This window comes from Ptychodera flava, chromosome 18, assembly GCF_041260155.1.
Source record: "Ptychodera flava strain L36383 chromosome 18, AS_Pfla_20210202, whole genome shotgun sequence".
In the NCBI taxonomy this organism is placed as follows: Eukaryota; Metazoa; Hemichordata; class Enteropneusta; family Ptychoderidae; genus Ptychodera; species Ptychodera flava.
The window spans coordinates 10,121,803-10,147,699 of record NC_091945.1 but is presented as its reverse complement, the minus strand read 5'-3'; the positions used below and the strand labels follow the sequence as shown (position 1 = coordinate 10,147,699).

Sequence of the window (25,897 nt, the reverse complement as noted above, 5' to 3'; positions counted from 1 at the left end):
GGATTTTCAACATCTATACCATCAGACAAAGATCACAAATTGTTTATCTTTAGATAATGAGAATTTTACAAATAGTAGAAGAAAGTGTTTTTACACATCAAGACTTTGTCCATTTTTTTCGTGTCTTCAGTGAGATCAAAACGTTTCTTTTGTACTGCAATACTGCAATTTGAATATAGAAAACCGTCGAATTTAAAGCCTCGCCGTTCTCTCATCATTTGCAATCAAGCATCAAATGAAACAAAACTTTACCTGTTACAGTCACATTGAAATTACATGAATCCACATTGCCGAAAGGATCAGTAGCATTGTAGGAGATTATTGTAGAACCGATGACTAACTCAGCTCCTGGTTGATAGTTACTGGATAGGGTCACACTTCCGAATTATCAGTAGCGTTAGGTGATGTCCATGTGACAACTGCTGTGGCTTGTCCGGGGTCTGTTACTACTTCAATATCACCAGGACAGATGATTTCAGGATTGACAACATCTATTGAACCGAACAATATGAAATATGCTGTATCATCTTTTTTTTTCCTCGGTAGAAATAGTGGAATACACATCGTCCTCCAAGTACAGAGTTACTGACACGTTTAAACCTCCATTTAAATTTACAACTAAGTAATCATTACCGTACCTAGGCTATGCCAATAATATCTCAAACATTAATAAAGTCCATTTTCAAGTCAGCCTTGGACATTATCTAATTTTCAGCCTAGGTGTGCGTCTTAGGCTTCAAAAGAAACCACAACCTACCAAGTACTGTCACATTGAACTGACATGAATCCACATTTCCAGAAGGATCACTTGCATTGTAATGGATAGATGTAGAACCGATGCTGAACTCAGTTCCTGATTGATAGTCACTCGTTACTGTAACATAACCTGAATTATCAGTAGCATTTGGCTGTGTCCAATTGACAACAACTGTAGCTTCTCCAGGTTCAGGGTCCACATCAATGTTGTCAGGACACAGGATAGTCGGAGGTTCATCATCTGTGCAAGAGATAGAAAAGTTCCCAGTCTATTCATCATCTTCAACTGCTTGTTTTGCAACATTAAAATGTACCACAATGTACAATTCAAGAATACAGTTTCGACAAACTGACACATGAGATAAATGAACCATAGCATCAATCTACGTTGCTTAAGATTTCACTTGCAGTCACATTTTACAGATTGACTCTACGAGCTTGACATTCAATATCCATTCACTGTTCTTTCACTGATATTTATGCAAATAATGCAAATTCAGAACAAGTCCAAATCTTACCAATGACTGTCACAGTAAAGAGACATGAATCCACATTTCCATAAGGGTCACTAGCATTATAGTAGACTACTGTAGAACCGATGACAAAATTAGATCCTTGTTGATAATTACTAGTTACATTCACACTTCCTGAATTGTCAGTAGCATTAGGCTGTGACCAAGTTACAACTGCTGTATCTTCTCCAGGGTCTGTGTATTCTTCAATGTCGTCAGGGCAGAGGATGCTCGGATTTTCAACATCTATACCATCAGACAAAGATCACAAATTGTTTATCTTTAGATAATGAGAATTTTAACAAATAGTAGAAGAAAGTGTTTTTACACATCAAGACTTTGTCCATTTTTTCGTGTCTTCAGTGAGATCAAAACGTTTCTTTTGTACTGCAATACTGCAATTTGAATATAGAAAACCGTCGAATTTAAAGCCTCGCCGTTCTCTCATCATTTGCAATCAAGCATTCAAATGAAACAAAATTTTACCTGTTACAGTCACATTGAAATTACATGAATCCACATTGCCGAAAGGATCAGTAGCATTGTAGGAGATTATTGTAGAACCGATGACTAACTCAGCTCCTGGTTGATAGTTACTGGATAGGGTCACACTTCCTGAATTATCAGTAGCGTTAGGTGATGTCCATGTGACAACTGCTGTGGCTTGTCCGGGGTCTGTTACTACTTCAATATCACCAGGACAGATGATTCAGGATTGACAACATCTATTGAACCGAACAATATGAAATATGCTGTATCATCTTTTATTTTTCCTCGGTAGAAATAGTGGAATACACATCGTCCTCCAAGTACAGAGTTACTGACACGTTTAAACCTCCATTTAAATTTACAACTAAGTAATCACTACCGTACCTAGGCTATGCCAATAATATCTCAAGCATAAGTAAAGTCCATTTTCAAGTCAGCCTTGGACATTATCTAATTTTCAGCCTAGGCCGGCGTCTTAGGCTTCAAAAGAAACCACAACCTACCAGGTACTGTCACATTGAACTGACATGAATCCACATTTCCAGAAGGATCACTTGCATTGTAATGGATAGATGTAGAACCGATGCTGAACTCAGTTCCTGATTGATAGTCACTCGTTACTGTAACATAACCTGAATTATCAGTAGCATTTGGCTGTGTCCAATTGACAACAACTGTAGCTTCTCCAGGTTCAGGGTCCACATCAATGTTGTCAGGACACAGGATAGTCGGAGGTTCATCATCTGTGCAAGAGATAGAAAAGTTCCCAGTCTATTCATCATCTTCAACTGCTTGTTTTGCAACATTAAAATGTACCACAATGTACAATTCAAGAATACAGTTTCGACAAACTGACACATGAGATAAATGAACCATAGCATCAATCTACGTTGCTTAAGATTTCACTTGCAGTCACATTTTACAGATTGACTCTACGAGCTTGACATTCAATATCCATTCACTGTTCTTTCACTGATATTTATGCAAATAATGCAAATTCAGAACAAGTCCAAATCTTACCAATGACTGTCACAGTAAAGAGACATGAATCCACATTTCCATAAGGGTCACTAGCATTATAGTAGACTACTGTAGAACCGATGACAAAATTAGATCCTTGTTGATAATTACTAGTTACATTCACACTTCCTGAATTGTCAGTAGCATTAGGCTGTGACCAAGTTACAACTGCTGTATCTTCTCCAGGGTCTGTGTATTCTTCAATGTCGTCAGGGCAGAGGATGCTCGGATTTTCAACATCTATACCATCAGACAAAGATCACAAATTGTTTATCTTTAGATAATGAGAATTTTAACAAATAGTAGAAGAAAGTGTTTTTACACATCAAGACTTTGTCCATTTTTTCGTGTCTTCAGTGAGATCAAAACGTTTCTTTTGTACTGCAATACTGCAATTTGAATATAGAAAACCGTCGAATTTAAAGCCTCGCCGTTCTCTCATCATTTGCAATCAAGCATTCAAATGAAACAAAATTTACCTGTACAGTCACATTGAAATTACATGAATCCACATTGCCGAAAGGATCAGTAGCATTGTAGGAGATTATTGTAGAACCGATGACTAACTCAGCTCCTGGTTGATAGTTACTGGATAGGGTCACACTTCCCGAATTATCAGTAGCGTTAGGTGATGTCCATGTGACAACTGCTGTGGCTTGTCCGGGGTCTGTTACTACTTCAATATCACCAGGACAGATGATTTCAGGATTGACAACATCTATTGAACCGAACAATATGAAATATGCTGTATCATCTTTTATTTTTCCTCGGTAGAAATAGTGGAATACACATTGTGCTCCAAGTACAGAGTTACTGACACGTTTAAACCTCCATTTAAATTTACAACTAAGTAATCATTACCGTACCTAGGCTATGCCAATAATATCTCAAACATTAATAAAGTCCATTTTCAAGTCAGCCTTGTACATTATCTAATTTTCTGCCTAGGCCGGCGTCTTAGGCTTCAAAAGAAACCACAACCTACCAGGTACTGTCACATTGAACTGACATGAATCCACATTTCCAGAAGGATCACTTGCATTGTAATGGATAGATGTAGAACCGATGCTGAACTCAGTTCCTGATTGATAGTCACTCGTTACTGTAACATAACCTGAATTATCAGTAGCATTTGGCTGTGTCCAATTGACAACAACTGTAGCTTCTCCAGGTTCAGGGTCCACATCAATGTTGTCAGGACACAGGATAGTCGGAGGTTCATCATCTGTGCAAGAGATAGAAAAGTTCCCAGTCTATTCATCATCTTCAACTGCTTGTTTTGCAACATTAAAATGTACCACAATGTACAATTCAAGAATACAGTTTCGACAAACTGACACATGAGATAAATGAACCATAGCATCAATCTACGTTGCTTAAGATTTCACTTGCAGTCACATTTTACAGATTGACTCTACGAGCTTGACATTCAATATCCATTCACTGTTCTTTCACTGATATTTATGCAAATAATGCAAATTCAGAACAAGTCCAAATCTTACCAATGACTGTCACAGTAAAGAGACATGAATCCACATTTCCATAAGGGTCACTAGCATTATAGTAGACTACTGTAGAACCGATGACAAAATTAGATCCTTGTTGATAATTACTAGTTACATTCACACTTCCTGAATTGTCAGTAGCATTAGGCTGTGACCAAGTAACAACTGCTGTATCCTCTCCAGGGTCTGTGTATTCTTCAATGTCATAAGGGCAAATGATGCTTGGATTTTCAACATCTATACCATCAGACAAAGATCACAAATTGTTTATCTTTAGATAATGAGAATTTTGACAAATAGTAGAAGAAAGTTTTTTTACACATCAAGACTTTGTCCATTTTTTTCGTGTCTTCAGTGAGATCAAAACGTTTCTTTTGTACTGCAATACTGCAATTTGAATATAGAAAACAGTCCAATTTAAAGCCTCGCCGTTTTCTCTTTATTTGCAATCAAGCATTCAAATGAAACAAATCTTTACCTGTTACAGTCACATTGAAATTACATGAATCCACATTGCCGAAAGGATCAGTAGCATTGTAGGAGATTATTGTAGAACCGATGGCTAACTCAGCTCCTGGTTGATAGTTACTGGATAGGGTCACACTTCCTGAATTATCAGTAGCGTTAGGTGATGTCCATGTGACAACTGCTGTGGCTTGTCCGGGGTCTGTTACTACTTCAATATCACCAGGACAGATGATTTCAGGATTGACAACATCTATTGAACCGAACAATATGAAATATGCTGTATCATCTTTTATTTTTCCTCGGTAGAAATAGTGGAATACACATCGTCCTCCAAGTACAGAGTTACTGACACGTTTAAACCTCCATTTAAATTTACAACTAAGTAATCACTACCGTACCTAGGCTATGCCAATAATATCTCAAACATTAATAAAGTCCATTTTAAGTCAGCCTTGGACATTATCTAATTTTCTGCCTAGGCCGGCGTCTTAGGCTTCAAAAGAAACCACAACCTACCAGGTACTGTCACATTGAACTGACATGAATCCACATTTCCAGAAGGATCACTTGCATTGTAATGGATAGATGTAGAACCGATGCTGAACTCAGTTCCTGATTGATAGTCACTCGTTACTGTAACATAACCTGAATTATCAGTAGCATTTGGCTGTGTCCAATTGACAACAACTGTAGCTTCTCCAGGTTCAGGGTCCACATCAATGTTGTCAGGACACAGGATAGTCGGAGGTTCATCATCTGTGCAAGAGATAGAAAAGTTCCCAGTCTATTCATCATCTTCAACTGCTTGTTTTGCAACATTAAAATGTACCACAATGTACAATTCAAGAATACAGTTTCGACAAACTGACACATGAGATAAATGAACCATAGCATCAATCTACGTTGCTTAAGATTTCACTTGCAGTCACATTTTACAGATTGACTCTACGAGCTTGACATTCAATATCCATTCACTGTTCTTTCACTGATATTTATGCAAATAATGCAAATTCAGAACAAGTCCAAATCTTACCAATGACTGTCACAGTAAAGAGACATGAATCCACATTTCCATAAGGGTCACTAGCATTATAGTAGACTACTGTAGAACCGATGACAAAATTAGATCCTTGTTGATAATTACTAGTTACATTCACACTTCCTGAATTGTCAGTAGCATTAGGCTGTGACCAAGTTACAACTGCTGTATCTTCTCCAGGGTCTGTGTATTCTTCAATGTCGTCAGGGCAGAGGATGCTCGGATTTTCAACATCTATACCATCAGACAAAGATCACAAATTGTTTATCTTTAGATAATGAGAATTTTGACAAATAGTAGAAGAAAGTGTTTTTACACATCAAGACTTTGTCCATTTTTTTCGTGTCTTCAGTGAGATCAAAACGTTTCTTTTGTACTGCAATACTGCAATTTGAATATAGAAAACCGTCGAATTTAAAGCCTCGCCGTTCTCTCATCATTTGCAATCAAGCATTCAAATGAAACAAATCTTTACCTGTTACAGTCACATTGAAATTACATGAATCCACATTGCCGAAAGGATCAGTAGCATTGTAGGAGATTATTGTAGAACCGATGACTAACTCAGCTCCTGGTTGATAGTTACTGGATAGGGTCACACTTCCCGAATTATCAGTAGCGTTAGGTGATGTCCATGTGACAACTGCTGTGGCTTGTCCGGGGTCTGTTACTACTTCAATATCACCAGGACAGATGATTTCAGGATTGACGACATCTATTGAACCGAAAAACATAAAATGTGCTGTATCATCTTTTATTTTTTTCTTGGTAGAAATAGTGGAATACACATCGTCCTCCAAGTACAGAGTTACTGACACGTTTAAACCTCCATTTAAATTTACAACTAAGTAATCACTACCGTACCTAGGCTATGCCAATAATATCTCAAACATTAATAAAGTCCATTTTCAAGTCAGCCTTGTACATTATCTAATTTTCTGCCTAGGCCGGCGTCTTAGGCTTCAAAAGAAACCACAACCTACCAGGTACTGTCACATTGAACTGACATGAATCCACATTTCCAGAAGGATCACTTGCATTGTAATGGATAGATGTAGAACCGATGCTGAACTCAGTTCCTGATTGATAGTCACTCGTTACTGTAACATAACCTGAATTATCAGTAGCATTTGGCTGTGTCCAATTGACAACAACTGTAGCTTCTCCAGGTTCAGGGTCCACATCAATGTTGTCAGGACACAGGATAGTCGGAGGTTCATCATCTGTGCAAGAGATAGAAAAGTTCCCAGTCTATTCATCATCTTCAACTGCTTGTTTTGCAACATTAAAATGTACCACAATGTACAATTCAAGAATACAGTTTCGACAAACTGACACATGAGATAAATGAACCATAGCATCAATCTACGTTGCTTAAGATTTCACTTGCAGTCACATTTTACAGATTGACTCTACGAGCTTGACATTCAATATCCATTCACTGTTCTTTCACTGATATTTATGCAAATAATGCAAATTCAGAACAAGTCCAAATCTTACCAATGACTGTCACAGTAAAGAGACATGAATCCACATTTCCATAAGGGTCACTAGCATTATAGTAGACTACTGTAGAACCGATGACAAAATTAGATCCTTGTTGATAATTACTAGTTACATTCACACTTCCTGAATTGTCAGTAGCATTAGGCTGTGACCAAGTTACAACTGCTGTATCTTCTCCAGGGTCTGTGTATTCTTCAATGTCGTCAGGGCAGAGGATGCTCGGATTTTCAACATCTATACCATCAGACAAAGATCACAAATTGTTTATCTTTAGATAATGAGAATTTTAACAAATAGTAGAAGAAAGTGTTTTTACACATCAAGACTTTGTCCATTTTTTCGTGTCTTCAGTGAGATCAAAACGTTTCTTTTGTACTGCAATACTGCAATTTGAATATAGAAAACCGTCGAATTTAAAGCCTCGCCGTTCTCTCATCATTTGCAATCAAGCATTCAAATGAAACAAAACTTTACCTGTTACAGTCACATTGAAATTACATGAATCCACATTGCCGAAAGGATCAGTAGCATTGTAGGAGATTATTGTAGAACCGATGACTAACTCAGCTCCTGGTTGATAGTTACTGGATAGGGTCACACTTCCTGAATTATCAGTAGCGTTAGGTGATGTCCATGTGACAACTGCTGTGGCTTGTCCGGGGTCTGTTACTACTTCAATATCACCAGGACAGATGATTTCAGGATTGACAACATCTATTGAACCGAACAATATGAAATATGCTGTATCATCTTTTATTTTTCCTCGGTAGAAATAGTGGAATACACATCGTCCTCCAAGTACAGAGTTACTGACACGTTTAAACCTCCATTTAAATTTACAACTAAGTAATCACTACCGTACCTAGGCTATGCCAATAATATCTCAAGCATAAGTAAAGTCCATTTTCAAGTCAGCCTTGGACATTATTAATTTTCTGCCTAGGCCGGCGTCTTAGGCTTCAAAAGAAACCACAACCTACCAGGTACTGTCACATTGAACTGACATGAATCCACATTTCCAGAAGGATCACTTGCATTGTAATGGATAGATGTAGAACCGATGCTGAACTCAGTTCCTGATTGATAGTCACTCGTTACTGTAACATAACCTGAATTATCAGTAGCATTTGGCTGTGTCCAATTGACAACAACTGTAGCTTCTCCAGGTTCAGGGTCACATCAATGTTGTCAGGACACAGGATAGTCGGAGGTTCATCATCTGTGCAAGAGATAGAAAAGTTCCCAGTCTATTCATCATCTTCAACTGCTTGTTTTGCAACATTAAAATGTACCACAATGTACAATTCAAGAATACAGTTTCGACAAACTGACACATGAGATAAATGAACCATAGCATCAATCTACGTTGCTTAAGATTTCACTTGCAGTCACATTTTACAGATTGACTCTACGAGCTTGACATTCAATATCCATTCACTGTTCTTTCACTGATATTTATGCAAATAATGCAAATTCAGAACAAGTCCAAATCTTACCAATGACTGTCACAGTAAAGAGACATGAATCCACATTTCCATAAGGGTCACTAGCATTATAGTAGACTACTGTAGAACCGATGACAAAATTAGATCCTTGTTGATAATTACTAGTTACATTCACACTTCCTGAATTGTCAGTAGCATTAGGCTGTGACCAAGTTACAACTGCTGTATCTTCTCCAGGGTCTGTGTATTCTTCAATGTCGTCAGGGCAGAGGATGCTCGGATTTTCAACATCTATACCATCAGACAAAGATCACAAATTGTTTATCTTTAGATAATGAGAATTTTAACAAATAGTAGAAGAAAGTGTTTTTACACATCAAGACTTTGTCCATTTTTTCGTGTCTTCAGTGAGATCAAAACGTTTCTTTTGTACTGCAATACTGCAATTTGAATATAGAAAACCGTCGAATTTAAAGCCTCGCCGTTCTCTCATCATTTGCAATCAAGCATTCAAATGAAACAAAACTTTACCTGTTACAGTCACATTGAAATTACATGAATCCACATTGCCGAAAGGATCAGTAGCATTGTAGGAGATTATTGTAGAACCGATGACTAACTCAGCTCCTGGTTGATAGTTACTGGATAGGGTCACACTTCCTGAATTATCAGTAGCGTTAGGTGATGTCCATGTGACAACTGCTGTGGCTTGTCCGGGGTCTGTTACTACTTCAATATCACCAGGACAGATGATTTCAGGATTGACAACATCTATTGAACCGAACAATATGAAATATGCTGTATCATCTTTTATTTTTCCTCGGTAGAAATAGTGGAATACACATCGTCCTCCAAGTACAGAGTTACTGACACGTTTAAACCTCCATTTAAATTTACAACTAAGTAATCATTACCGTACCTAGGCTATGCCAATAATATCTCAAGCATAAGTAAAGTCCATTTTCAAGTCAGCCTTGGACATTATATAATTTTCTGCCTAGGCCGGCGTCTTAGGCTTCAAAAGAAACCACAACCTACCAGGTACTGTCACATTGAACTGACATGAATCCACATTTCCAGAAGGATCACTTGCATTGTAATGGATAGATGTAGAACCGATGCTGAACTCAGTTCCTGATTGATAGTCACTCGTTACTGTAACATAACCTGAATTATCAGTAGCATTTGGCTGTGTCCAATTGACAACAACTGTAGCTTCTCCAGGTTCAGGGTCCACATCAATGTTGTCAGGACACAGGATAGTCGGAGGTTCATCATCTGTGCAAGAGATAGAAAAGTTCCCAGTCTATTCATCATCTTCAACTGCTTGTTTTGCAACATTAAAATGTACCACAATGTACAATTCAAGAATACAGTTTCGACAAACTGACACATGAGATAAATGAACCATAGCATCAATCTACGTTGCTTAAGATTTCACTTGCAGTCACATTTTACAGATTGACTCTACGAGCTTGACATTCAATATCCATTCACTGTTCTTTCACTGATATTTATGCAAATAATGCAAATTCAGAACAAGTCCAAATCTTACCAATGACTGTCACAGTAAAGAGACATGAATCCACATTTCCATAAGGGTCACTAGCATTATAGTAGACTACTGTAGAACCGATGACAAAATTAGATCCTTGTTGATAATTACTAGTTACATTCACACTTCCTGAATTGTCAGTAGCATTAGGCTGTGACCAAGTTACAACTGCTGTATCTTCTCCAGGGTCTGTGTATTCTTCAATGTCGTCAGGGCAGAGGATGCTCGGATTTTCAACATCTATACCATCAGACAAAGATCACAAATTGTTTATCTTTAGATAATGAGAATTTTAACAAATAGTAGAAGAAAGTGTTTTTACACATCAAGACTTTGTCCATTTTTTCGTGTCTTCAGTGAGATCAAAACGTTTCTTTTGTACTGCAATACTGCAATTTGAATATAGAAAACCGTCGAATTTAAAGCCTCGCCGTTCTCTCATCATTTGCAATCAAGCATTCAAATGAAACAAAACTTTACCTGTTACAGTCACATTGAAATTACATGAATCCACATTGCCGAAAGGATCAGTAGCATTGTAGGAGATTATTGTAGAACCGATGACTAACTCAGCTCCTGGTTGATAGTTACTGGATAGGGTCACACTTCCTGAATTATCAGTAGCGTTAGGTGATGTCCATGTGACAACTGCTGTGGCTTGTCCGGGGTCTGTTACTACTTCAATATCACCAGGACAGATGATTTCAGGATTGACAACATCTATTGAACCGAACAATATGAAATATGCTGTATCATCTTTTATTTTTCCTCGGTAGAAATAGTGGAATACACATTGTCCTCCAAGTACAGAGTTACTGACACGTTTAAACCTCCATTAAATTTACAACTAAGTAATCATTACCGTACCTAGGCTATGCCAATAATATCTCAAACATTAATAAAGTCCATTTTCAAGTCAGCCTTGGACATTATATAATTTTCTGCCTAGGCCGGCGTCTTAGGCTTCAAAAGAAACCACAACCTACCAGGTACTGTCACATTGAACTGACATGAATCCACATTTCCAGAAGGATCACTTGCATTGTAATGGATAGATGTAGAACCGATGCTGAACTCAGTTCCTGATTGATAGTCACTCGTTACTGTAACATAACCTGAATTATCAGTAGCATTTGGCTGTGTCCAATTGACAACAACTGTAGCTTCTCCAGGTTCAGGGTCCACATCAATGTTGTCAGGACACAGGATAGTCGGAGGTTCATCATCTGTGCAAGAGATAGAAAAGTTCCCAGTCTATTCATCATCTTCAACTGCTTGTTTTGCAACATTAAAATGTACCACAATGTACAATTCAAGAATACAGTTTCGACAAACTGACACATGAGATAAATGAACCATAGCATCAATCTACGTTGCTTAAGATTTCACTTGCAGTCACATTTTACAGATTGACTCTACGAGCTTGACATTCAATATCCATTCACTGTTCTTTCACTGATATTTATGCAAATAATGCAAATTCAGAACAAGTCCAAATCTTACCAATGACTGTCACAGTAAAGAGACATGAATCCACATTTCCATAAGGGTCACTAGCATTATAGTAGACTACTGTAGAACCGATGACAAAATTAGATCCTTGTTGATAATTACTAGTTACATTCACACTTCCTGAATTGTCAGTAGCATTAGGCTGTGACCAAGTTACAACTGCTGTATCTTCTCCAGGGTCTGTGTATTCTTCAATGTCGTCAGGGCAGATGATGCTTGGATTTTCAACATCTATACCATCAGACAAAGATCACAAATTGTTTATCTTTAGATAATGAGAATTTTGACAAATAGTAGAAGAAAGTGTTTTTACACATCAAGACTTTGTCCATTTTTTTCGTGTCTTCAGTGGGATCAAAACGTGTCTTTTGTACTGCAATACTGCAATTTGAATATAGAAAACCATCGAATTTAAAGCCTCGCCGTTCTCTCTTCATTTGCAATCAAGCATTCAAATGAAACAAAACTTTACCTGTTACAGTCACATTGAAATTACATGAATCCACATTGCCGAAAGGATCAGTAGCATTGTAGGAGATTATTGTAGAACCGATGACTAACTCAGCTCCTGGTTGATAGTTACTGGATAGGGTCACACTTCCTGAATTATCAGTAGCGTTAGGTGATGTCCATGTGACAACTGCTGTGGCTTGTCCGGGGTCTGTTACTACTTCAATATCACCAGGACAGATGATTTCAGGATTGACAACATCTATTGAACCGAACAATATGAAATATGCTGTATCATCTTTTATTTTTCCTCGGTAGAAATAGTGGAATACACATTGTCCTCCAAGTACAGAGTTACTGACACGTTTAAACCTCCATTTAAATTTACAACTAAGTAATCATTACCGTACCTAGGCTATGCCAATAATATCTCAAACATTAATAAAGTCCATTTTCAAGTCAGCCTTGGACATTATCTAATTTTCTGCCTAGGCCGGCGTCTTAGGCTTCAAAAGAAACCACAACCTACCAGGTACTGTCACATTGAACTGACATGAATCCACATTTCCAGAAGGATCACTTGCATTGTAATGGATAGATGTAGAACCGATGCTGAACTCAGTCCTGATTGATAGTCACTCGTTACTGTAACATAACCTGAATTATCAGTAGCATTTGGCTGTGTCCAATTGACAACAACTGTAGCTTCTCCAGGTTCAGGGTCCACATCAATGTTGTCAGGACACAGGATAGTCGGAGGTTCATCATCTGTGCAAGAGATAGAAAAGTTCCCAGTCTATTCATCATCTTCAACTGCTTGTTTTGCAACATTAAAATGTACCACAATGTACAATTCAAGAATACAGTTTCGACAAACTGACACATGAGATAAATGAACCATAGCATCAATCTACGTTGCTTAAGATTTCACTTGCAGTCACATTTTACAGATTGACTCTACGAGCTTGACATTCAATATCCATTCACTGTTCTTTCACTGATATTTATGCAAATAATGCAAATTCAGAACAAGTCCAAATCTTACCAATGACTGTCACAGTAAAGAGACATGAATCCACATTTCCATAAGGGTCACTAGCATTATAGTAGACTACTGTAGAACCGATGACAAAATTAGATCCTTGTTGATAATTACTAGTTACATTCACACTTCCTGAATTGTCAGTAGCATTAGGCTGTGACCAAGTTACAACTGCTGTATCTTCTCCAGGGTCTGTGTATTCTTCAATGTCGTCAGGGCAGAGGATGCTCGGATTTTCAACATCTATACCATCAGACAAAGTTCACAAATTGTTTATCTTTAGATAATGAGAATTTTAACAAAACGTAGAAGAAAGTGTTTTTAACACATCAAGACTTTGTCCATTTTTTTCGTGTCTTCAGTGAGATAAAAACGTTTCTTTTGTACTGCAATACTGCAATTTGAATATAGAAAACCGTCGAATTTAAAGCCTCGCCGTTCTCTCATCATTTGCAATCAAGCATTCAAATGAAACAAAACTTTACCTGTTACAGTCACATTGAAATTACATGAATCCACATTGCCGAAAGGATCAGTAGCATTGTAGGAGATTATTGTAGAACCGATGACTAACTCAGCTCCTGGTTGATAGTTACTGGATAGGGTCACACTTCCTGAATTATCAGTAGCGTTAGGTGATGTCCATGTGACAACTGCTGTGGCTTGTCCGGGGTCTGTTACTACTTCAATATCACCAGGACAGATGATTTCAGGATTGACAACATCTATTGAACCGAACAATATGAAATATGCTGTATCATCTTTTATTTTTCCTCGGTAGAAATAGTGGAATACACATCGTCCTCCAAGTACAGAGTTACTGACACGTTTAAACCTCCATTTAAATTTACAACTAAGTAATCACTACCGTACCTAGGCTATGCCAATAATATCTCAAGCATAAGTAAAGTCCATTTTCAAGTCAGCCTTGGACATTATCTAATTTTCTGCCTAGGCCGGCGTCTTAGGCTTCAAAAGAAACCACAACCTACCAGGTACTGTCACATTGAACTGACATGAATCCACATTTCCAGAAGGATCACTTGCATTGTAATGGATAGATGTAGAACCGATGCTGAACTCAGTTCCTGATTGATAGTCACTCGTTACTGTAACATAACCTGAATTATCAGTAGCATTTGGCTGTGTCCAATTGACAACAACTGTAGCTTCTCCAGTTCAGGGTCCACATCAATGTTGTCAGGACACAGGATAGTCGGAGGTTCATCATCTGTGCAAGAGATAGAAAAGTTCCCAGTCTATTCATCATCTTCAACTGCTTGTTTGCAACATTAAAATGTACCACAATGTACAATTCAAGAATGCAGTTTTGACAAACTGACACATGAGATAAATGGACCATAGCATCAATCTACGTTGCTGAAGATTTCACTTGCAGTCACATTTTACAGATTGACTCTACGAGCTTGACATTCAATATCCATTCACTGTTCTTTGACTGATATTTATGCAAATAATGCAAATTCAGAACAAGTCCAAATCTTACCAATGACTGTCACAGTAAAGAGACATGAATCCACATTTCCATAAGGGTCACTAGCATTATAGTAGACTACTGTAGAACCGATGACAAAATTAGATCCTTGTTGATAATTACTAGTTACATTCACACTTCCTGAATTGTCAGTAGCATTAGGCTGTGACCAAGTTACAACTGCTGTATCTTCTCCAGGGTCTGTGTATTCTTCAATGTCGTCAGGGCAGAGGATGCTCGGATTTTCAACATCTATACCATCAGACAAAGATCACAAATTGTTTATCTTTAGATAATGAGAATTTTAACAAATAGTAGAAGAAAGTGTTTTTACACATCAAGACTTTGTCCATTTTTTCGTGTCTTCAGTGAGATAAAAACGTTTCTTTTGTACTGCAATACTGCAATTTAATATAGAAAAACCATCGAATTTAAAGCCTCGCCGTTCTCTCATCATTTGCAATCAAGCATTCAAATGAAACAAAACTTTACCTGTTACAGTCACATTGAAATTACATGAATCCACATTGCCGAAAGGATCAGTAGCATTGTAGGAGATTATTGTAGAACCGATGACTAACTCAGCTCCTGGTTGATAGTTACTGGATAGGGTCACACTTCCTGAATTATCAGTAGCGTTAGGTGATGTCCATGTGACAACTGCTGTGGCTTGTCCGGGGTCTGTTACTACTTCAATATCACCAGGACAGATGATTTCAGGATTGACAACATCTATTGAACCGAACAATATGAAATATGCTGTATCATCTTTTATTTTTCCTCGTAGAAATAGTGGAATACACATTGTCCTCCAAGTACAGAGTTACTGACATGTTTAAACCTCCATTTAAATTTACAACTAAGTAATCATTACCGTACCTAGGCTATGCCAATAATATCTCAAACATTAATAAAGTCCATTTTCAAGTCAGCCTTGGACATTATCTAATTTTCTGCCTAGGCCGGCGTCTTAGGCTTCAAAAGAAACCACAACCTACCAGGTACTGTCACATTGAACTGACATGAATCCACATTTCCAGAAGGATCACTTGCATTGTAATGGATAGATGTAGAACCGATGCTGAACTCAGTTCCTGATTGATAGTCACTCGTTACTGTAACATAACCTGAATTATCAGTAGCATTTGGCTGTGTCCAATTGACAACAACTGTAGCTTCTCCAGGTTCAGGGTCCACATCAATGTTGTCAGGACACAGGATAGTCGGAGGTTCATCATCTGTGCAAGAGATAGAAAAGTTCCCAGTCTATTCATCATCTTCAACTGCTTGTTTGCAACATTAAAATGTACCACAATGTACAATTCAAGAATGCAGTTTTGACAAACTGACACATGAGATAAATGGACCATAGCATCAATCTACGTTGCTGAAGATTTCACTTGCAGTCACATTTTACAGATTGACTCTACGAGCTTGACATTCAATATCCATTCACTGTTCTTTGACTGATATTTATGCAAATAATGCAAATTCAGAACAAGTCCAAATCTTACCAATGACTGTCACAGTAAAGAGACATGAATCCACATTTCCATAAGGGTCACTAGCATTATAGTAGACTACTGTAGAACCGATGACAAAATTAGATCCTTGTTGATAATTACTAGTTACATTCACACTTCCTGAATTGTCAGTAGCATTAGGCTGTGACCAAGTTACAACTGCTGTATCTTCTCCAGGGTCTGTGTATTCTTCAATGTCGTCAGGGCAGATGATGCTCGGATTTTCAACATCTATACCATCAGACAAAGATCACAAATTGTTTATCTTTAGATAATGAGAATTTTAACAATAGTAGAAGAAAGTGTTTTTACACATCAAGACTTTGTCCATTTTTTTCGTGTCTTCAGTGAGATCAAAAACGTTTCTTTTGTACTGCAATACTGCAATTTGAATATAGAAAACCGTCGAATTTAAAGCCTTGCCGTTCTCTCTTCATTTGCAATCAAGCATTCAAATGAAACAAAACTTTACCTGTTACAGTCACATTGAAATTACATGAATCCACATTGCCGAAAGGATCAGTAGCATTGTAGGAGATTATTGTAGAACCGATGACTAACTCAGCTCCTGGTTGATAGTTACTGGATAGGGTCACACTTCCTGAATTATCAGTAGCGTTAGGTGATGTCCATGTGACAACTGCTGTGGCTTGTCCGGGGTCTGTTACTACTTCAATATCACCAGGACAGATGATTTCAGGATTGACAACATCTATTGAACCGAACAATATGAAATATGCTGTATCATCTTTTATTTTTTCCTCGGTAGAAATAGTGGAATACAAATTGTCCTCCAAGTACAGAGTTACTGACACGTTTAAACCTCCATTTAAATTTACAACTAAGTAATCATTACCGTACCTAGGCTATGCCATAATATCTCAAACATTAATAAAGTCCATTTTCAAGTCAGCCTTGGACATTATCTAATTTTCTGCCTAGGCCGGCGTCTTAGGCTTCAAAAGAAACCACAACCTACCAGGTACTGTCACATTGAACTGACATGAATCCACATTTCCAGAAGGATCACTTGCATTGTAATGGATAGATGTAGAACCGATGCTGAACTCAGTTCCTGATTGATAGTCACTCGTTACTGTAACATAACCTGAATTATCAGTAGCATTTGGCTGTGTCCAATGGACAACAACTGTAGCTTCTCCAGGTTCAGGGTCCACATCAATGTTGTCAGGACACAGGATAGTCGGAGGTTCATCATCTGTGCAAGAGATAGAAAAGTTCCCAGTCTATTCATCATCTTTCAACTGCTTGTTTGCAACATTAAAATGTACCACAATGTACAATTCAAGAATGCAGTTTTGACAAACTGACACATGAGATAAATGGACCATAGCATCAATCTACGTTGCTGAAGATTTCACTTGCAGTCACATTTTACAGATTGACTCTACGAGCTTGACATTCAATATCCATTCACTGTTCTTTGACTGATATTTATGCAAATAATGCAAATTCAGAACAAGTCCAAATCTTACCAATGACTGTCACAGTAAAGAGACATGAATCCACATTTCCATAAGGGTCACTAGCATTATAGTAGACTACTGTAGAACCGATGACAAAATTAGATCCTTGTTGATAATTACTAGTTACATTCACACTTCCAGAATTGTCAGTAGCATTAGGCTGTGACCAAGTTACAACTGCTGTATCTTCTCCAGGGTCTGTGTATTCTTCAATGTCGTCAGGGCAGATGATGCTTGGATTTTCAACATCTATACCATCAGACAAAGATCACAAATTGTTTATCTTTAGATAATGAGAATTTTGACAAATAGTAGAAGAAAGTGTTTTTACACATCAAGACTTTGTCCATTTTTTTTCGTGTCTTCAGTGGGATCAAAACGTGTCTTTTGTACTGCAATACTGCAATTTGAATATAGAAAACCATCGAATTTAAAGCCTCGCCGTTCTCTCTTCATTTGCAATCAAGCATTCAAATGAAACAAAACTTTACCTGCTACAGTCACATTGAAATTACATGAATCCACATTGCCGAAAGGATCAGTAGCATTGTAGGAGATTATTGTAGAACCGATGACTAACTCAGCTCCTGGTTGATAGTTACTGGATAGGGTCACACTTCCTGAATTATCAGTAGCGTTAGGTGATGTCCATGTGACAACTGCTGTGGCTTGTCCGGGGTCTGTTACTACTTCAATATCACCAGGACAGATGATTTCAGGATTGACAACATCTATTGAACCGAACAATATAAAATATGCTGTATCATCTTTTATTTTTCCTCAGTAGAAATAGTGGAATACACATTGTCCTCCAAGTACAGAGTTACTGACATGTTTAAACCTCCATTTAAATTTACAACTAAGTAATCATTACCGTACCTAGGCTATGCCAATAATATCTCAAGCATAAGTAAAGTCCATTTTCAAGTCAGCCTTGGACATTATCTAATTTTCAGCCTAGGCCGGCGTCTTAGGCTTCAAAAGAAACCACAACCTACCAGGTACTGTCACATTGAACTGACATGAATCCACATTTCCAGAAGGATCACTTGCATTGTAATGGATAGATGTAGAACCGATGCTGAACTCAGTTCCTGATTGATAGTCACTCGTTACTGTAACATAACCTGAATTATCAGTAGCATTTGGCTGTGTCCAATGGACAACAACTGTAGCTTCTCCAGGTTCAGGGTCCACATCAATGTTGTCAGGACACAGGATAGTCGGAGGTTCATCATCTGTGCAAGAGATAGAAAAGTTCCCAGTCTATTCATCATCTTCAACTGCTTGTTTGCAACATTAAAATGTACCACAATGTACAATTCAAGAATGCAGTTTTGACAAACTGACACATGAGATAAATGGACCATAGCATCAATCTACGTTGCTGAAGATTTCACTTGCAGTCACATTTTACAGATTGACTCTACGAGCTTGACATTCAATATCCATTCACTGTTCTTTGACTGATATTTATGCAAATAATGCAAATTCAGAACAAGTCCAAATCTTACCAATGACTGTCACAGTAAAGAGACATGAATCCACATTTCCATAAGGGTCACTAGCATTATAGTAGACTACTGTAGAACCGATGACAAAATTAGATCCTTGTTGATAATTACTAGTTACATTCACACTTCCTGAATTGTCAGTAGCATTAGGCTGTGACCAAGTTACAACTGCTGTATCTTCTCCAGGGTCTGTGTATTCTTCAATGTCGTCAGGGCAGATGATGCTTGGATTTTCAACATCTATACCATCAGACAAAGATCACAAATTGTTTATCTTTAGATAATGAGAATTTTGACAAATAGTAGAAGAAAGTGTTTTTACACATCAAGACTTTGTCCATTTTTTTCGTGTCTTCAGTGGGATCAAAACGTTTCTTTTGTACTGCAATACTGCAATTTGAATATAGAAAACCATCGAATTTAAAGCCTTGCCGTTCTCTCTTCATTTGCAATCAAGCATTCAAATGAAACAAAACTTTACCTGTTACAGTCACATTGAAATTACATGAATCCACATTGCCGAAAGGATCAGTAGCATTGTAGGAGATTATTGTAGAACCGATGACTAACTCAGCTCCTGGTTGATAGTTACTGGATAGGGTCACACTTCCCGAATTATCAGTAGCGTTAGGTGATGTCCATGTGACAACTGCTGTGGCTTGTCCGGGGTCTGTTACTACTTCAATATCACCAGGACAGATGATTTCAGGATTGACAACATCTATTGAACCGAACATTATGAAATATGCTGTATCATCTTTTATTTTTCCTCGGTAGAAATAGTGGAATACAAATTGTCCTCCAAGTACAGAGTTACTGACACGTTTAAACCTCCATTTAAATTTACAACTAAGTAATCATTACCGTACCTAGGCTATGCCAATAATATCTCAAAGCATAATAAAGTCCATTTTCAAGTCAGCCTTGGACATTATCTAATTTTCTGCCTAGGCCGGCGTCTTAGGCTTCAAGAGAAACCACAACCTACCAGGTACTGTCACATTGAACTGACATGAATCCACATTTCCAGAAGGATCACTTGCATTGTAATGGATAGATGTAGAACCGATGCTGAACTCAGTTCCTGATTGATAGTCACTCGTTACTGTAACATAACCTGAATTATCAGTAGCATTTGGCTGTGTCCAATGGACAACAACTGTAGCTTCTCCAGGTTCAGGGTCCACATCAATGTTGTCAGGACACAGGATAGTCGGAGGTTCATCATCTGTGCAAGAGATAGAAAAGTTCCCAGTCTATTCATCATCTTCAACTGCTTGTTTGCAACATTAAAATGTACCACAATGTACAATTCAAGAATGCAGTTTTGACAAACTGACACATGAGATAAATGGACCATAGCATCAATCTACGTTGCTTAAGATTTCACTTGCAGTCACATTTTACAGATTGACTCTACGAGCTTGACATTCAATATCCATTCACTGTTCTTTCACTGATATTTATGCAAATAATGCAAATTCAGAACAAGTCCAAATCTTACCAATGACTGTCACAGTAAAGAGACATGAATCCACATTTCCATAAGGGTCACTAGCATTATAGTAGACTACTGTAGAACCGATGACAAAATTAGATCCTTGTTGATAATTACTAGTTACATTCACACTTCCTGAATTGTCAGTAGCATTAGGCTGTGACCAAGTTACAACTGCTGTATCTTCTCCAGGGTCTGTGTATTCTTCAATGTCGTCAGGGCAGATGATGCTTGGATTTTCAACATCTATACCATCAGACAAAGATCACAAATTGTTTATCTTTAGATAATGAGAATTTTGACAAATAGTAGAAGAAAGTGTTTTTACACATCAAGACTTTGTCCATTTTTTTCGTGTCTTCAGTGGGATCAAAACGTTTCTTTTGTACTGCAATACTGCAATTTGAATATAGAAACCATCAAATTTAAAGCCTCGCCGTTCTCTCTTCATTTGCAATCAAGCATTCAAATGAAACAAAACTTTACCTGTTACAGTCACATTGAAATTACATGAATCCACATTGCCGAAAGGATCAGTAGCATTGTAGGAGATTATTGTAGAACCGATGACTAACTCAGCTCCTGGTTGATAGTTACTGGATAGGGTCACACTTCCTGAATTATCAGTAGCGTTAGGTGATGTCCATGTGACAACTGCTGTGGCTTGTCCGGGGTCTGTTACTACTTCAATATCACCAGGACAGATGATTTCAGGATTGACAACATCTATTGAACCGAACAATATAAAATATGCTGTATCATCTTTTATTTTTCCTCAGTAGAAATAGTGGAATACACATTGTCCTCCAAGTACAGAGTTACTGACATGTTTAAACCTCCATTTAAATTTACAACTAAGTAATCATTACCGTACCTAGGCTATGCAATAATATCTGAAGCATAAGTAAAGTCCATTTTCAAGTCAGCCTTGGACATTATCTAATTTTCTGCCTAGGCCGGCGTCTTAGGCTTCAAAAGAAACCACAACCTACCAGGTACTGTCACATTGAACTGACATGAATCCACATTTCCAGAAGGATCACTTGCATTGTAATGGATAGATGTAGAACCGATGCTGAACTCAGTTCCTGATTGATAGTCACTCGTTACTGTAACATAACTGAATTATCAGTAGCATTTGGCTGTGTCCAATGGACAACAACTGTAGCTTCTCCAGGTTCAGGGTCCACATCAATGTTGTCAGGACACAGGATAGTCGGAGGTTCATCATCTGTGCAAGAGATAGAAAAGTTCCCAGTCTATTCATCATCTTCAACTGCTTGTTTTGCAACATTAAAATGTACCACAATGTACAATTCAAGAATACAGTTTCGACAAACTGACACATGAGATAAATGAACCATAGCATCAATCTACGTTGCTTAAGATTTCACTTGCAGTCACATTTTACAGATTGACTCTACGAGCTTGACATTCAATATCCATTCACTGTTCTTTCACTGATATTTATGCAAATAATGCAAATTCAGAACAAGTCCAAATCTTACCAATGACTGTCACAGTAAAGAGACATGAATCCACATTTCCATAAGGGTCACTAGCATTATAGTAGACTACTGTAGAACCGATGACAAAATTAGATCCTTGTTGATAATTACTAGTTACATTCACACTTCCTGAATTGTCAGTAGCATTAGGCTGTGACCAAGTTACAACTGCTGTATCTTCTCCAGGGTCTGTGTATTCTTCAATGTCGTCAGGGCAGATGATGCTTGGATTTTCAACATCTATACCATCAGACAAAGATCACAAATTGTTTATCTTTAGATAATGAGAATTTTGACAAATAGTAGAAGAAAGTGTTTTTACACATCAAGACTTTGTCCATTTTTTTCGTGTCTTCAGTGAGATAAAAACGTTTCTTTTGTACTGCAATACTGCAATTTCAATATAGAAACCATCGAATTTAAAGCCTCGCCGTTCTCTCTTCATTTGCAATCAAGCATTCAAATGAAACAAAACTTTACCTGTTACAGTCACATTGAAATTACATGAATCCACATTGCCGAAAGGATCAGTAGCATTGTAGGAGATTATTGTAGAACCGATGGCAAACTCAGCTCCTGGTTGATAGTTACTGGATAGGGTCACACTTCCTGAATTATCAGTAGCGTTAGGTGATGTCCATGTGACAACTGCTGTGGCTTGTCCGGCGTCTGTCACTACTTCAATATCACCAGGACAGATGATTTCAGGATTGACGACATCTATTGAACCGAAAAACATAAAATGTGCTGTATCATCTTTTATTTTTTTCTTGGTAGAAATAGTGGAATACACATCGTCCTCCAAGTACAGAGTTACTGACACGTTTAAACCTCCATTTAAATTTACAACTAAGTAATCACCACCGTACCTAGGCTATGCCAATAATGTCTCAAGCAAAAGTAAAGTCCATTTTCAAGTCAGCCTTGGACATTATCTAATTTTCAGCCTAGGCCGGCGTCTTAGGCTTCAAAAGAAACCACAACCTACCAGGTACTGTCACATTGAACTGACATGAATCCACATTTCCAGAAGGATCACTTGCATTGTAATGGATAGATGTAGAACCGATGCTGAACTCAGTTCCTGATTGATAGTCACTCGTTACTGTAACATAACCTGAATTATCAGTAGCATTTGGCTGTGTCCAATTGACAACAACTGTAGCTTCTCCAGGTTCAGGGTCCACATCAATGTTGTCAGGACACAGGATAGTCGGAGGTTCATCATCTGTGCAAGAGATAGAAAAGTTCCCAGTCTATTCATCATCTTCAACTGCTTGTTTTGCAACATTAAAATGTACCACAATGTACAATTCAAGAATACAGTTTCGACAAACTGACACATGAGATAAATGAACCATAGCATCAATCTACGTTGCTTAAGATTTCACTTGCAGTCACATTTTACAGATTGACTCTACGAGCTTGACATTCAATATCCATTCACTGTTCTTTCACTGATATTTATGCAAATAATGCAAATTCAGAACAAGTCCAAATCTTACCAATGACTGTCACAGTAAAGAGACATGAATCCACATTTCCATAAGGGTCACTAGCATTATAGTAGACTACTGTAGAACCGATGACAAAATTAGATCCTTGTTGATAATTACTAGTTACATTCACACTTCCTGAATTGTCAGTAGCATTAGGCTGTGACCAAGTTACAACTGCTGTATCTTCTCCAGGGTCTGTGTATTCTTCAATGTCGTCAGGGCAGATGATGCTTGGATTTTCAACATCTATACCATCAGACAAAGATCACAAATTGTTTATCTTTAGATAATGAGAATTTTAACAAATAGTAGAAGAAAGTGTTTTTACACATCAAGACTTTGTCCATTTTTTTCGTGTCTTCAGTGAGATAAAAACGTTTCTTTTGTACTGCAATACTGCAATTTCAATATAGAAAACCATCGAATTTAAAGCCTCGCCGTTCTCTCTTCATTTGCAATCAAGCATTCAAATGAAACAAAACTTTACCTGTTACAGTCACATTGAAATTACATGAATCCACATTGCCGAAAGGATCAGTAGCATTGTAGGAGATTATTGTAGAACCGATGACTAACTCAGCTCCTGGTTGATAGTTACTGGATAGGGTCACACTTCCTGAATTATCAGTAGCGTTAGGTGATGTCCATGTGACAACTGCTGTGGCTTGTCCGGGGTCTGTTACTACTTCAATATCACCAGGACAGATGATTTCAGGATTGACAACATCTATTGAACCGAACAATATAAAATATGCTGTATCATCTTTTATTTTTCCTCAGTAGAAATAGTGGAATACACATTGTCCTCCAAGTACAGAGTTACTGACATGTTTAAACCTCCATTTAAATTTACAACTAAGTAATCATTACCGTACCTAGGCTATGCCAATAATATCTTAAACATTAATAAAGTCCATTTTCAAGTCAGCCTTGGACATTATCTAATTTTCTGCCTAGGCCGGCGTCTTAGGCTTCAAAAGAAACCACAACCTACCAGGTACTGTCACATTGAACTGACATGAATCCACATTTCCAGAAGGATCACTTGCATTGTAATGGATAGATGTAGAACCGATGCTGAACTCAGTTCCTGATTGATAGTCACTCGTTACTGTAACATAACCTGAATTATCAGTAGCATTTGGCTGTGTCCAATTGACAACAACTGTAGCTTCTCCAGGTTCAGGGTCCACATCAATGTTGTCAGGACACAGGATAGTCGGAGGTTCATCATCTGTGCAAGAGATAGAAAAGTTCCCAGTCTATTCATCATCTTCAACTGCTTGTTTTGCAACATTAAAATGTACCACAATGTACAATTCAAGAATACAGTTTCGACAAACTGACACATGAGATAAATGAACCATAGCATCAATCTACGTTGCTTAAGATTTCACTTGCAGTCACATTTTACAGATTGACTCTACGAGCTTGACATTCAATATCCATTCACTGTTCTTTCACTGATATTTATGCAAATAATGCAAATTCAGAACAAGTCCAAATCTTACCAATGACTGTCACAGTAAAGAGACATGAATCCACATTTCCATAAGGGTCACTAGCATTATAGTAGACTACTGTAGAACCGATGACAAAATTAGATCCTTGTTGATAATTACTAGTTACATTCACACTTCCTGAATTGTCAGTAGCATTAGGCTGTGACCAAGTTACAACTGCTGTATCTTCTCCAGGGTCTGTGTATTCTTCAATGTCGTCAGGGCAGATGATGCTTGGATTTTCAACATCTATACCATCAGACAAAGATCACAAATTGTTTATCTTTAGATAATGAGAATTTTAACAAATAGTAGAAGAAAGTGTTTTTACACATCAAGACTTTGTCCATTTTTTCGTGTCTTCAGTGAGATAAAACGTTTCTTTTGTACTGCAATACTGCAATTTGAATATAGAAAACCATCGAATTTAAAGCCTCGCCGTTCTCTCTTCATTTGCAATCAAGCATTCAAATGAAACAAAACTTTACCTGTTACAGTCACATTGAAATTACATGAATCCACATTGCCGAAAGGATCAGTAGCATTGTAGGAGATTATTGTAGAACCGATGA

At 37.6% G+C, this 25,897-nt stretch overlaps 2 protein-coding genes across 2 annotated transcripts; both read right to left on the bottom strand.

Moving 5' to 3' along the window:
• Positions 1-372: 372 nt before the first annotated feature.
• LOC139117932 (hyalin-like) lies at positions 373-11,736 on the bottom strand. Its single transcript, XM_070681171.1, has 23 exons — positions 11,715-11,736; positions 11,282-11,521; positions 10,776-11,015; positions 10,296-10,535; positions 9,779-10,018; positions 9,272-9,511; positions 8,792-9,031; positions 7,770-8,009; positions 7,290-7,529; positions 6,773-7,012; positions 6,265-6,504; positions 5,784-6,023; positions 5,267-5,506; positions 4,761-5,000; positions 4,280-4,519; positions 3,763-4,002; positions 3,280-3,495; positions 2,778-3,017; positions 2,261-2,500; positions 1,755-1,949; positions 1,275-1,514; positions 758-997; positions 373-491 (listed from the first exon to the last, which is right to left on the bottom strand). The coding sequence occupies exons 1-23, from the start codon at positions 11,734-11,736 to the stop codon at positions 373-375; spliced, it is 5,112 nt and encodes a 1,703-aa protein (XP_070537272.1).
• A 1,059-nt stretch (positions 11,737-12,795) lies between these two features.
• Positions 12,796-17,751, bottom strand: LOC139117931 (hyalin-like). Its single transcript, XM_070681169.1, has 10 exons — positions 17,730-17,751; positions 17,297-17,536; positions 16,790-17,029; positions 16,309-16,548; positions 15,793-16,032; positions 15,287-15,526; positions 14,807-15,046; positions 13,785-14,024; positions 13,303-13,542; positions 12,796-13,025 (listed from the first exon to the last, which is right to left on the bottom strand). The coding sequence occupies exons 1-10, from the start codon at positions 17,749-17,751 to the stop codon at positions 12,796-12,798; spliced, it is 2,172 nt and encodes a 723-aa protein (XP_070537270.1).
• Between the last annotated feature and the right edge of the window lie 8,146 nt (positions 17,752-25,897).

What these genes read in the sequence shown, in the direction of transcription:
- LOC139117932 (XM_070681171.1), bottom strand. Translation starts at nt 11,736, where the DNA reads ATGGATATTGAATGTCAAGCTC. An exon ending in TTTCAATGTGACTGTAACAG is followed by an intron (nt 10,536 to 10,775) that starts GTAAAGTTTTGT and finishes CTGATGGTATAG; the next exon opens with ATGTTGAAAATCCGAGCATC. An exon ending in GTTCAATGTGACAGTACCTG is followed by an intron (nt 1,950 to 2,260) that starts GTAGGTTGTGGT and finishes ATATTGAAGTAG; the next exon opens with TAACAGACCCCGGACAAGCC.
- LOC139117931 (XM_070681169.1), bottom strand. Translation starts at nt 17,751, where the DNA reads ATGGATATTGAATGTCAAGCTC. An exon ending in GTTCAATGTGACAGTACCTG is followed by an intron (nt 15,527 to 15,792) that starts GTAGGTTGTGGT and finishes TCGGTTCAATAG; the next exon opens with ATGTTGTCAATCCTGAAATC. An exon ending in CTTTACTGTGACAGTCATTG is followed by an intron (nt 13,026 to 13,302) that starts GTAAGATTTGGA and finishes TCTCTTGCACAG; the next exon opens with ATGATGAACCTCCGACTATC.